This window comes from Jaculus jaculus, chromosome 6 (assembly GCF_020740685.1).
Source record: "Jaculus jaculus isolate mJacJac1 chromosome 6, mJacJac1.mat.Y.cur, whole genome shotgun sequence".
Lineage (NCBI taxonomy): Eukaryota > Metazoa > Chordata > Mammalia > Rodentia > Dipodidae > Jaculus > Jaculus jaculus.
Genome location: NC_059107.1, coordinates 29,783,320 through 29,796,240, shown reverse-complemented (window position 1 = coordinate 29,796,240; position 12,921 = coordinate 29,783,320). Strand labels below are relative to the sequence as shown.

Here is a 12,921-nt window from a genome sequence, read left to right as displayed (position 1 = left end):
CAGTTAGTTGCCTAGCATGTGCCAGACTCTGGGTTCCACGCCAGTACTGGGGGGAAAGGAGGGGGGATTATATATAACGTTGTAAACGAAATCTTGTTTCTTAAGATTATCAAGGTTACCTCACACAAATATCACATGAAATTTGAAAGTGGCTCAAGGGATCTCGGGCGATCTGTGGATCCGGAAAGTCATGGGCTCATTAATGGTTGATCCGCTTGAGTGTGAATTCGGGAATGCGGGTGACTTTGGTACATGGACTTCTCTGGTTGTGGGAGTTCCGTGGTGGGCTCGAGCCAAAGGGTTAGGCTGATGGCGGCACCGTGCAGTCGGGTTTAAGAGCCAGCGCGATGGCTTGGCAGGCCCGGGTGTGTTCCTCCGTGAGATGCAACCATTATGTGCACGGAGCTGCAGAGCTGAAAGTGCTCCTGGTATGTTCGCACTGCAGGATCCAGGTTGTGAACACGGAATACCGGGGGCTGGGGGGAACACATTCACCCAGCTGGGAGCTGGTCTGGGTCCCACAACAAAGAAATTCAGCTCCAGGGACTCCTCACAGCCCACCCTGTGAGGGAACTGTTTGCACTGGAGCGCACCTTTCTCCTCAGAGACCTTCCAGCATCTTCCCTCGCCCACAGACTGCAGACCCAAGGGAAGGGAAGTCTAGGAGGCGGCCCTTCTGGAGAGAAAACAAAATGGTGCAGAAACTGGCAACCCACTTGGACAAAAGGATGGCTCTTTCTCAGGCTCTTGTGGGGCGCCAAGGGCACGCAGTGGAAAGCCAGGGCAGGAGCCAGGAAGCATAGCTTGGCAGAGTCTCGGTCCTCCCGCCTGCGGCCCCTAACCCATAGCTTCCTGGGTGACATAGTAATAAAACAATAAATCCCTCACCTACTGGGAATACTGAGCCCCCCTTTGGCTTTCCGCCTCCCGTCCTGGGGGCTAGAGAAGCTGAATGTCTCAGGTACCAGCTCTTCCTATTCTCACTGTCCCTACAAAAGCAGAGCACAGTGGGCAAGTCCTACGGCTGCCAGGATTATAGCTCCATTTTGCCAAACGGATGTGGCAATGGTCAAACCTCCGTGAACTATGGTGAAATGAGTAAAGTACCGGGAGGGAGGGAACCTGTCCATCATGTGAAGAAACACCTCCCCACAGAGAGGTGAGCACTGTGGAGGTCTCCCCCCTCCTCACACACACAGCCGTCCAGTCTCTGTGCTCAGCCTTACTGGGCAGCTTTTGAGGGGATCTTGGGACCCCAAAGGGCTTTCATTAGGAGCAGCCAGGGGGATGTGACAAGTGCTTTGGTTTTTGGCTCCAGCAGCAGTCCCAGGGCCCTTTACTTGTCATTTAAGGTCCAGCAACAGAGTCTGTCACATATAATAAGTGTGAGAGGGGGTGAGGATGGAAGCTCTGGGCAGGTGCCCACCATCTCTGACGTGAGAGGAATCTCGTTCTTCTAGCCCACCTACACACCGCTCACTCCGATCATCCCAGGACTGGGGAGGCTGAGCTAGGAGGATTGCCATGAGTTCCAGACCAACCTGATCCACACAGGGAGCTTGGGCAAGAGAGACCCTGCTTCAAAAAATCGCACACACACACACACACACACACACACGATCTCACGCTTTTAAATCCAGCACTCAGGAGGCAGAGGTAGGAGGATCGCAGTGAGTTCAAGGCCACCCTGAGATTACCCAGTGAATTCCAGATCAGCCTGGGCTAGAAGGAAACCCTACCTTAAAAAAAAAAAAAATCAAAGCTGGGCATGGTGGGGCATGCCTTTAATCCTAGCACTCAGGAGGTAGAGGTAGGAGTATCACCATGAGTTCAAAGCCACCCTTAGTCTACATAGTGAATTCCAGGTCAGCCTGGACCAGAGTGAGACTACCTCGAAAAACCAAAATAAATAAACAAACAAATAAATAAATAGTAAATCTCTTCACACCTCAGCTGCCAAGCTTTAAAATAGGGTGACACCTGTGTTATATGGGGGCAATCTCAGAAAGTGCCTGCGATGGGTTAAATTTTATCATTATCACCTCTATGTGCCCAGTGCCTGAGCCCCAGCGGCCTCAGCCCGCTGAGGTCCACCTCGCAGGCGCAGCAGCCCGTCAGAAGCACACGCGTAGGGTCAGCGCACTCACTTTAATGGGAGGGGAGTCTCATTCCTTACAACAGGTAAAAACATAAATACAGGTGGGTGGGTGGCGGCCGGGCGGCAGGGGCCCCGGGCGCCCGGCCCAGGTAGGGGGATTTTAGACCTGTGCACTTCAATCTCGGTCCTAAATGGCGTTGAATCCATCCGAGGTGCGGGGCGGGCGACGTCGCAGACACCCGGCTGCGGGGCTCAACTCGATGCACCCCGTGTCCACTCGCTGGGACCCAAGGCGTGTGGGGCGGGCAAAGTTCTGAGAGCCCCGCCGGAGTGCGCGTGACACCGAGGGACCCCGAGCCACGGCGGGGAGCCTTTCCTTCCCTTCATCCCCTGCCCCCAAGAGTCACTGTCCACTTCCTAAGGTGGGATTGGCCTGGGGCGCCCCAGGCGGGTCCCTTCCCTACCAGGCCCGGATCCCGTGCAGGGTGGACACTCCGGAATTGCCCTGGGGGATCCCTGGGCTCTGCACCGCGTTCAAGTCCCCGACGCCGCCGAAGTTCACGAAGTTGTTGTTGGGGGCAGCGGCGGCGGCGGCGGTGGGGGGCTGCGCGGCCGGAGGCCCCCCGGGGTAGTAGCCGGGGCTGCAGGCGGCGGCCCCGTAGCCGGGGTAGGCGGGGTAGGCGTTGTAGCCGTAGGCGTTGAGGCCCACGCCGTAGGCCGGGGCGTAGGGCGCCGAGTCCCCGAGGCACGGCTTGCCGTCGCGCACCAGCACGGGCACGGCGATCCTGCGGGCCGGGGGCGGCGGGGGCGGCGGGGGCGGCAACCCCACCAGCTCCAGAGTCTGGTCCTGCCGCTGCCGTTTGCACTTGTAGCGTCGGTTCTGGAACCAGATCTTGACCTGCGTGGACGTGAGCTTCAGCACGCTGGCCAGCTGGTCGCGCTCCGGAGCTGACAGGTAGCGCTGCTGCTTGAAGCGCCGCTCCAGCTCGTAGACCTGCGCCTGCGAGAAGAGCACGCGCGGCTTCCTGCGCCTCCGCGCGCGCGGCCGCTCCGTGCCCTCCGCCTCCCGCGGTTCCAGCTCCGCCGCCTTCTGCAGCGCGCACAGCTCTGCAAGGAAACGGAGGGGGGGGGCGTGAGACGCGGCGGGCGCGCCCGCTGGGGACCCCCCGGGCTGCCACCCACCCGGGCCGGCCTGCAGCGCCCAGCGCGGCTTCGCCTCAGGGTCAAAGTTCGAGTTCATTTTATAAGCAGACAGAGAAAGAGAGAGATAGAGAGAGAGAATGGGCACGCCAAGACCTCTGAGAGCCGCTGCAAACGAACTCTAGACGCAAGCTCCACTTTGTGCATCTGGCTTTATGTGGGTCGTTAGGTTTTGCAGGCAACCGTCTTAACCGCCGAGCCAACTCTCCAGCCCCAAAGTTCCATTTTTGCTACAAATGTTGCAGTTCTAAGTAACACAACGAGAGACGTCTTTGCCCACAGGCAAAACATCCCGCGGAGTGAGAGCGATATAATTGCTCTGGCCGCAAGCAAAACGAAATGGGAAACATGCTCCCCGGACCGAGTGACATACATTAGGGCAACTTTTGTTGGAGAAGTCAACCCAAGGGAGAGCGTCACTGTCGGTGATCAGCTAGTCTTAAAATCGAGGGACCGAAGGAAAAAGAGAAAGCGCAGAGGTGTGGGTTTGGTGATCCCAGGCTCCGGAGGGGCTGCAGTGTTTCTGTGACTGTGCCCCCGGGTAGCGGTAGATAGACAGGGGCCTCGGAACCCGCCCTGCTCGCTTACTAGAGCAGGATTCAAGTTGGTAGAAATCAGCTCTTTCTAGACATTCGCAAGTGTTCCCAGGCCTGCTCTGTGCTTCTAGGTGAACCTACGAATCCTCTCCCAGCTCCAGCGGCTCAGGCTTCCTTAGCTCTGCTCTGGCTGGCTCCAGGGTGGTCTCGGCGGGCAGCCTTGATCTGGCCTGGCGCCCTCTCCTATTTTGAGATGTTTGGCTGTAGCAGCCTTCTCATCCCAGCGCCTTCTCACCAGCAGTATTTTCTAGCATGTCTCGGGAGAGAACCTTTCGTCTGGCCCTGTCCGGAAACCGTGCTAGGAAAATAAAGCAAAATCAAACTCCTGGGGGTCTGCAGCATCTTGTAAAATCAAGGCCCCTGTTCCCAAAGACTCTACTCTCCTGGCGCCAAAGAAGAAAGGGCCTAGAAAGACAGGGCCTAGAACCCTCATGCTAAACTTTCCGTCTTAACAGTGCTCCTCAGAGCCTCAAAATATCCCTAAATGTAAAAGAGATTTTTAACCCATTGATTAGAGGCCATCCATTTTTATTTTCCAGTTCTGCCGCAGACTGAACTTGGTGACGGATGGATCCAAGAACAGGGCCCCAGCCTCCTGAGTTTTGTAGGCCGAAAGCACCGTTTGGGGCAGTTTCTAATCCTTTAAATTCGGTATTTCCTTTCAACCTCAGATTGGCTGCAGGACGTTGGGGGGAGGATACTGGATAACCTCGAATCTTATACTCCAAACTTTTGGCACCCAGTCCAAAGTCCAGACACGCTTCTCCCTGGGCCTGCGTTTGGACATGAAAACTACTCAAGGGGAGAAAAGGGCTTTCCTTACCTTTCTTATCGGCTCGAGGGTCCTTGGCCGGGTCAGGGTCGCCGTAGGCACGCGGATAGAAGGTGGGGGCTGCGAGGAAAGCCGGAGCGCACTTGGGGGGTGAAGGCGCCGGGCCCAGCTCGGCGCGCAGCTCCACGAGGCCCGGGGCTGCTGCCTCCGGCCCGGAATAGGCCTCGGGCTTGAAGGCGGCCAGCATGCAGGAGGCGGGCGCCAGAGTGGCCTCAAGGCGCGCGGAGAGCTCCCCGGCAGCCAGGCTGCGCTGCTGCTGCTGCTGCTGCTCCAAGTTCAGGATGTCTTTGACCGAGAACGGCGTGGGTGTGAGCGCGGGGCTGGGGAACATGGTGGCTGTCCCCCGTCTCACAGAGCCAGGTGGGCGGCAGAGAGTGGCGCTGCCCACGACCAGGGGCAGCCTCCCTGCATGGTGCCCGGCCCGCGCACCCGCCTTCTAGCTCTGGACTGTGGCTGGGCAGCAGGTAGCTCCAAGCAGCGCAAGGGCAGCGGAGGCGGGACCTGGCTAGAGGAGAGGATTCAGCCTGCCATTGGGCCAGGGGCCTCGATGACAGGAGCCGAAGGGCAGTTTCGAGTCACCTAATATAGTCATAGGGCTAGAAAAAAAAAAGTCCTGCTCAGCTTTTTAAAGGGGCCGCGATACATTTGAGAGTTTCTCTTTTTGCTGTGGCAGCCTCAGCTTGCTGTACATTAGCTTGGAAACTCCAGCTAGGCGAATTCACAAGAAAAGACTTGATTCTGTTGAATCGGCCTATGTGCTGGGATGAATGGCTCTGGGATTTGAAGGAATGAAAGGGGCGGGCGTAAGAATGTGGTGGCAGAGGGGAGCTGTTCCCAGGGGTCATAAGAGTATTGCTGATGAGGTGTCTCTAGAAGAGTCTGAATTGGCAGAGGAGCACTAAAAGGAGTTGATGAGGAGAAGGACAGATTTGGGAAATTGGGAAGGAGGTGTTTCGTTTGATTTACAAGACTAATCTTGCCTCAATAGCGCCCCCCCCTTAGGATTGAAAGGCCTTGGGTTTTGGGTTTTTGTTTTTGTTGTTATTCTGTTAGCTGAATCTAACAGAAAGAAAAAGCTTCGCGGGGTGATTGTGATGTGGGAGTGGCCACCTGTGGTTGATAAAGTTGTACGTGCATGATTCCAGTGCGCTCCAGGGAAATGACTCTTCCCTGAAGCAAGTCCAGGCTCCAGGTTCAGCATAGCTTCCCAGACAAGAGCTATCGTCTGGGGTCTTTGGGTCACGAGTCACCTTATTTCTCCTTCAGAATCCGGCTTCTCTTCCACCTCCTTCCTGGCCCACCAACAAGGACTTCTCGGGCTTGTTAGCTTCAAGCCCTTGGGATCCCCACCACGCTTTCTCTCTGGTCAGACTGACTCCTCAGAGCTCAGACAGACCAGGATTTCCTCAGGGATCTGGGACTGCTTCCAAAGGGTCAACTTGAGAAGAGACTAGAACACAGGGCAGGTGGGGTAGACATTTTTAGTTTCAGATCATTGAAGTAGGGCACTTGGGGTTACAGAAATCTGCCAGGGTTTTAGGAACTCAAGTTGGTGCCATATTAAGTGCTCCGTCCCCAAAATCTTGGAAGGTCTTGGTGGGGGGATCTGAGAACAACTGGCCCGTCCCCAACCCCTGCAAAGTGCTTGATCTTGCTTGGCCAAGTCACTGGGGGCTCAGTCTAATGATGTTGCTTTACTGCATCTTGGTGGAGTTTTCAAGCTTGAGATGGCCAGTGAAAACACGTTGATTCCCTATGACCCAAACTTAGGCAGGGAAGGGGGACACTTCAGTTGATGTACTTGGAGTAACAGAAAAGGGTGCAGGGCCAAGGCTTAGTTAACAATGTCACTCTCATCCTGATCCTGCACAGACGGATCAAACTGGGTCTGTCCAACACAGGTGGCTGTTACTGCGGGTCAGAAGCCTGTTTCCATGGGTCAGGGTGAGGGTGAAATGAGTGCCCGGTGGTTGGTTCCTCCTGCCTCTCATCAAAATCCAAACTCCCAAGGCCTGGGGCCTTTGGGTGAGGGGGGAAAGGAGTTACGCCTCAGTGAGGTCAATGAAGCGGGGCCTGAGTCAGCTTTTCAGTCCCAAGCCACCCACTACGGCTAGACCTCGGCTCAGACTTTCCAGCCAGAGCCAGGCGCAGTGTTCTGGGACCATTACCTGATTTGAGGGGGGAGTGCCTTTTTCCCCCAGACGAGGGACTTACAAACCCCAGGAACTCCTCTCACCCTCCAGGTTCCTCCGCCCACAACCCCATTCTCTCTAGAGATGCGCACACAGACTCTTTGGGGGTCCTTCCTTGCCACACTTTTGGTCGGGTTACTGTTACTGCTTTAAACTGGCCCGGCCTCGCTCCCTCCTCACTTTTGGAGATGATTGTATTTTGGGAGTTGAGGAGGATGCCTATCACTCAGGCGGTGATGTATGGCAAACGAGCCACATCCGATTCAATTAAACGTCTTGCTGAAAAGAGCTGCGAGCGAGGGTCCTGGGAGCGCTGTTAAGTGAACTGGCTGGCCTGCCGGCTTGCGATGACAGTTTGAAAGATTAGTTGTGAACCGTCGCCTGAAATATTACCGTTTAATGGGGGACATCGAGGCTGTATCCGGGATCCCTGGGTTTTTTTTTTTTTTTAAGATAGTTCTGGAGGAGAAAAAAAAATCAGCATTTCCGTTGCAAATTAAGATGGCAAAGATTTATTATCTATTTTCTGATACCAGGGCTCGCAGAACTGATGGATCTGTGGTCAGGAGTCATGAAAGCGGAAGGAAACCAACCCTTCTTATATGGACAAAAATCAGTGACTTTTCCACCCCCTGCAACCCTTCACAAATCTGGCAATAATTTTTCTTGGTTGCAGAAAAGGCTCCGGCCTTTCTTCCTGAGGAGAGAAAGCATAATAAAATGGGTGACATATGCCAAACAGCAGTTGGGGTTACCCTGACTGGTTTCTGCAGAGAAATATCCCAAAGAGTTTTTCAACTCGTTGTTTCCAAGGAGCAGCAAAAACAAAAGAATACATAGTTTTTTTTTTCTTTAAATAGAAATAGTAGTGATTGGGGATGGGGCGTCCAGAAACTTGATTCTCCTGCTCCTTAGGGTGGTGGGCCCAAGCTGCCACTCTAGGCCACGCTCTGATAGACCTAACTAGACAAACAAACAGCCCTGAGCCAGACAAAGGATCCTGCCAGGAGAAGAGCGAAAGAATCTGCACATCTATTTCTTTGCCTTTTAAAGACTTGGTGCTTTCAAATTCCAGGGGAGCTCCAGAGCGGGTTCTGCGGTAAATAAATTCTTATTAATTGAAAAGCGATTGGCGTAGCCTGAGCCAACCCTCCCTTTTCTTGCAATCAGGAGCGCCGGCCGCGCAAGGTATATATGATTAATTGAAAGATAAGCTGGAACTATCACCGGGCATGTCATTAATGCGCCGGGGAGACGTCCTTTGGAGACAGGCGGCGTTATCCGCGACTTTATCTTCAACAACGCCTCGCTCCGGGCCCGCGCGGGGGAAGCGGATGGGGGTTTCTGTCTGGGACGCTCGCTCCGTGTTTATATTTTGGGAAGAATCGCAACTCGTGGGAGTCCCCGGCGGGCCCCCTGATAAATGAACATTAGCACTTTTTCGGACTACTGTATCAACAAAGGGGCTGCGGCGCGGCAATAATTGGCGAGAAAGCAAACAGTGGGCCGAGAGCGCGACTCTGCTCTTCGTCCCGCTGATGGATGAGCCGCGGCGGCTGCGCCCAGGCCCTGCGCCCGCCGGAGGCCTTCCTGCGCGCCTGGGACTGGGGTGCGGACGGGGCTCCGCGCGGTCCCGGAGGTAGAGAAGGGGGGGGCTCCAGCCCGTGCCAAACCAGCCTCTCTTAACTCGGCCAGGGTGTCCCCCCGCACCACCCCCAGCGATCTCTTGAGCAGGTCATAGATCCCGTAATCCTCAGAGTTGGGGCTGAGCTTGGCTCAGAAAAGTGGAGTGACTTGTTCAAGGTCACACAGATGTGACGGCGGGATGTTGGGATTTCAACCCAGGACTGACTCAGCTGGGAGTGTTGTGAAGTGTCAAGAGGGTGCGAAAACAAGACAGCCCCGCCCAGAAAAGAAGAGCCCTGGGGGGTGATGAGGCCCAAGAGAATTCTTGGAAAAAAGAGAGAGAGAGAGAGAGAGAGAGAGAGAGAGAGAGAGAGAGAGAGAGAGAGAGAGAGGGAGGGAGGGAGGGAGAGAGGGAGAGAGGGAGAACCCGAAAGGAGGGGGCAGCTCACTCCCTCCTCATTTGCTTTTGAGAGCAGCTTTAAAATATACTTAATTCTCTCACTATATAATTTACCCATTTATATGATTGGATGATTTTTGTTATACGCTCAGAGCGGACCCATCACTACCACAATCTATTTTAGAATATTTAGTCACTCCTAAAAATAATTGAAATCTTTACTCACTAACCCCCACTACCCCCCACCATCTTCCCTAACCCTCACCACCACTAATAGACTTCCTACTCTGTGGATTTGCTTCTCCTGTGCATTTTATACAAACGGAGTCACATAATACGTAACCTTCCTGTCTGTCACCTTTCATTTTAGCATACTGGTTTCAAGGTCCATTCATGCTCTAGCATTTTTCAATACGTAGTTCTTTTTAATGGCTGGATCATATTCTGCTGTAAGGAAATCCCACATTTGTTTATGCGTCAGTTGGTTGATATTTGGGCTGTGTTCACCTTTTGACTATTATGAATAACCCCAGCCTACTTTTACCTTCTGGTCTAAACCTGCAGGGACCTGGGAAGACCTTTTCTTCTCTTCACTTCAAAACTCACCCTGTTTTTCCCCCAAGGCTGACGTCATGGAGAGCAACCCGTGCAGTCACGCGGGGTTATGTTCTGATCTGTCTGCACTGAGATTTTCAATCATTTTTTATAACAAGACCCCAGATTTTCATTTTGTGCTGCACTCACAAATTATGTATCCAGTCCTGCTTTCTAGGTTGTCTGAGCACAGCCTTAGAAAACGCCAACTCCATGTACCCAAGGTCCCACTCTCAAGGTACAGTCTTGTGAAGGTCCTAGGACCACAGAAGGGAAGGGCAGGTGTGTGTGTGTGTGTGTCTGTAGGATAAGGGTAGATCAGGATTTCCACTCAGCTTTCCGTGTCCTCCCTGTTGGGCCTGATTTCCACCAGTCTTTATTTGCATGGACTGGGTGCTCACCAAACACTTGAGCGTGCACAGCCCCCAAAAGGCTCTGAAGGAGCTGGAAAGAAAGAGCCTAGCTGGTTTGGTTTTGCCTTTCTCACCAGCGGGTTGACCTTGAGTACCTCCTGGCCCCAGCTCTGGGTGATTCTCCTTTGGGGCACTGGCGTATCTAAGGCCTCTTTCCAGCTGTGCTGTGCTGTGCTGGGGAAACATCCCAGGCTGGTATTGATCTCACCTGAGCGGTGATGGGGAGTGTGTGAAGTGTGGATGGTTTCTAGCCCCTGATGTAAAACTGGCTAAAACAAGAAACAGCCCCCTGAACATTGTAGGCATGGAAATGGACACCTGATGGATTATTCTTATAGCAAATGTATTCAGATCTACATAGATTAAACCTTATTTTTTTCATTTTTAAATACATATAATCGTCTTCCTTCCAATTAACTTTCTTATCCCATTAACATCTTCCCCATTAATCCCCATCTTATGTACATGCCTTTTTTTTCCTTTTGTTCTTTGTTTCTCTTTTTTCTTTCTTTTTTGTCCATTGAGTTGTTACAGTTGCTTGCATGATCATGAGTGGAAGGTCATGTACTGTGGAAATGGGCAGCTTATCAGGAGCTACACCACTAATGAATCTGACTCCCCTCTCCCAGTGACCATTAGCTGCCATTATCTATTCTGAGAGGTGAGGGATCTCATAGACCCTTCCCCCATCAATGGTGATGCATTGACAGGCTCAGTCTTGTGCAGGAAACCATAGCTGCTGTGAGCTCAGGAGCACAACAACACATCTATCCAGAGGACAGTATTTCATAGTCCTCCTCCCCATCCTCTTTTACAAATTCTTTCTGCCCTGTCTTCCACGAGGTTCCCTGAACCTTGGAGTGTGTGGTCTAGATGTCCTGGTTGAGGCTGAGCACCAAGTGGTCACTTATTCTTGCCAATTTTGCCTGCTATGCATCTAAGGAACTTTTGTGATCAAGGGTTCAAACTGTCCTAGTCTCACACAGACTAAAATTTCAACCTAGAAAATGAAACATCAAAATGTTACGCCTTATATAATTTTGGAATGTTTGCATATTTTAGAGGGTAGATGAGAAGAAAGATTGAGAAGCTGCATAAGATTGCATAAAAACTTTTTTCATAGCAAAAAATACCAGAAATAGAATTAAAGAGAAAACTCAGAGAGAAAATGCAGGACATACACAATAAACTGAATTTTCATAATAACAAGAGAATTGTGGTAAATTAAGAAGAAAAATGGCTCAACAAAATGATTGAAAAAATTGGAGCTGGAGAAATGGCTTAGTGGTTAAGGTGCTTGCCTGCAAAGCCAAAGGACCCAGGTTTGACTCCCCAGAACCCACATAAACCAGATGCACAAGGGGATGCATGCAGCTGGAGTGGCTAGAGACCCTGGTGGGCCCATTCTTTTCTCTCTCTCTCTACTTGCCTTTTTCTCTCTCTCAAATAGACAAAAATAAAATATTTAAAAATCATTGAAAAATTGACCAAGACAAGCAGAACCTTGTTGGACAAAAACGGGAGTGGGAAGGGGGAGTAAGGGGGAACATAAACAAAAGTAAAGAAATACAAATGAAAACTAAGAGGCAAATGTTTTTATGTACTACATTCACAAAGTCAAGAAGCTTGATCTACTTATCTTCCCAATAAATCAGTAAGTAAATAAACAAAATAAAGTTGAGCAAAATTAGAGAAAACAATCCACACATCTATTTTGGAGCAGGGACATGGCTCAGCGGCAGAGGGTTTGTCAGCACCCCGCAGGCCTTGGGCTGATTTGACAGTGACTCTGTGTTGTTGAGAGAGATGGGACTTGGTTGGTTACACCGATGGAGCCATCTGGTACTGTCCATATGTAAAATGCACAGGCCATTTGGACAGATATTTTCACTTCTAGGACTGTATTCTGCAGGTGTGAGCATATGTATGCCAATAAAATGTTTCCCTTGTGGTTTAAAGATCTAAATAAAAAAAAAAACACCTCCGTTTATTTATTTTAGAGAACTGGTTAAAATTTATGTTACATCACCAGCATAGACTATCAGCTGACATAAAAAATTTTTATATTTATATGCATTCTTATGAATATACTTTGGTATACATTAGAAACAAAGTTGCAAACATTGAAAATTAGGACCCTTCTTCCCTCCCTCTCTCCTTTCCTTCCTTCTTCTCTTCCTCCTTCCTTCCTTTATTTCTTCCTTCCCTCTTTCCTTTCTTCTTTCCAGTGCTGGGGATTGAGCCAGAGCCTCGTGCATGGTAGGCAGGTGCTTTACCACTCAGCTATACTACAAATTTTTGAATGTTTTGTTTGGTTTTGAGAAGGGGTGTCATGTGGGGGCAGAGTGCCTTCAAACTGACATTGTAGCCCAGACTGGCCTTGAACTCAGCAATCCTTCTGTCCCAGCTTTTCAAGAGCTGAGATTATAAGCATGAGCCATCATGTGTGGTTTATGGATTATTTTAAAAGGATGAAGAAAATATTAAAGGATGCTTCTAGGAAGAAAACATTACACTTTACATACACATTACACTTTAAAAATATTTTATTTATTTGCAAGGGGGAGAGAGAAGAGAGAGAGAGAGAGGGAGGGAGAGAGAATGAGAATGAATGGGTGCACCAGGGCCTCTGCAAATGAACTCTAGGTACATGCACCACTTTGTGCATTTGGCTTTACGTGGATACTGGGGTTTGGAACCTGGGTCATTAGGTATGGCAGGCAAGCACTTTAACCACTGAACCATCTCTGTAGCCCTACATTACAATTTTTAAAAAGGGCTTTAATAATATATTTACTTAATTAATTGAGAGAAAGAGAGAGAGAGAGAGAGAGAGAGAGAGAGAGAGAGAACACATATGGACATGCCAGGGCCTCCTGCCACTGCAAACAAACTCAGACACGTGTGCCACTTTGTGCATCCGGTTTTATGTGGGTATTGGGGAATTGAACCAGGGCTGGCAGGTTTAAC

The 12,921-nt window shown here is 51.1% G+C and overlaps 1 protein-coding gene across 1 annotated transcript; it reads right to left on the bottom strand.

Moving 5' to 3' along the window:
* Window positions 1-2,558: 2,558 nt before the first annotated feature.
* On the bottom strand, window positions 2,559-5,057 carry Nkx2-5 (NK2 homeobox 5). The gene is made up of 2 exons (XM_004665014.2): window positions 4,718-5,057; window positions 2,559-3,205 (listed from the first exon to the last, which is right to left on the bottom strand). The coding sequence occupies exons 1-2, from the start codon at window positions 5,055-5,057 to the stop codon at window positions 2,559-2,561; spliced, it is 987 nt and encodes a 328-aa protein (XP_004665071.2).
* Between the last annotated feature and the right edge of the window lie 7,864 nt (window positions 5,058-12,921).

Bases quoted from the DNA above. Each gene is read 5' to 3' on its own strand.
- Nkx2-5 (XM_004665014.2), bottom strand. From the start codon at position 5,057: ATGTTCCCCAGCCCCGCGCTCACACCCACGCCGTTCTCGGTCAAAGAC. The intron at 3,206-4,717 runs GTAAGGAAAGCC...GTTTCCTTGCAG, and splicing joins CCCTCGAGCCGATAAGAAAG to AGCTGTGCGCGCTGCAGAAG.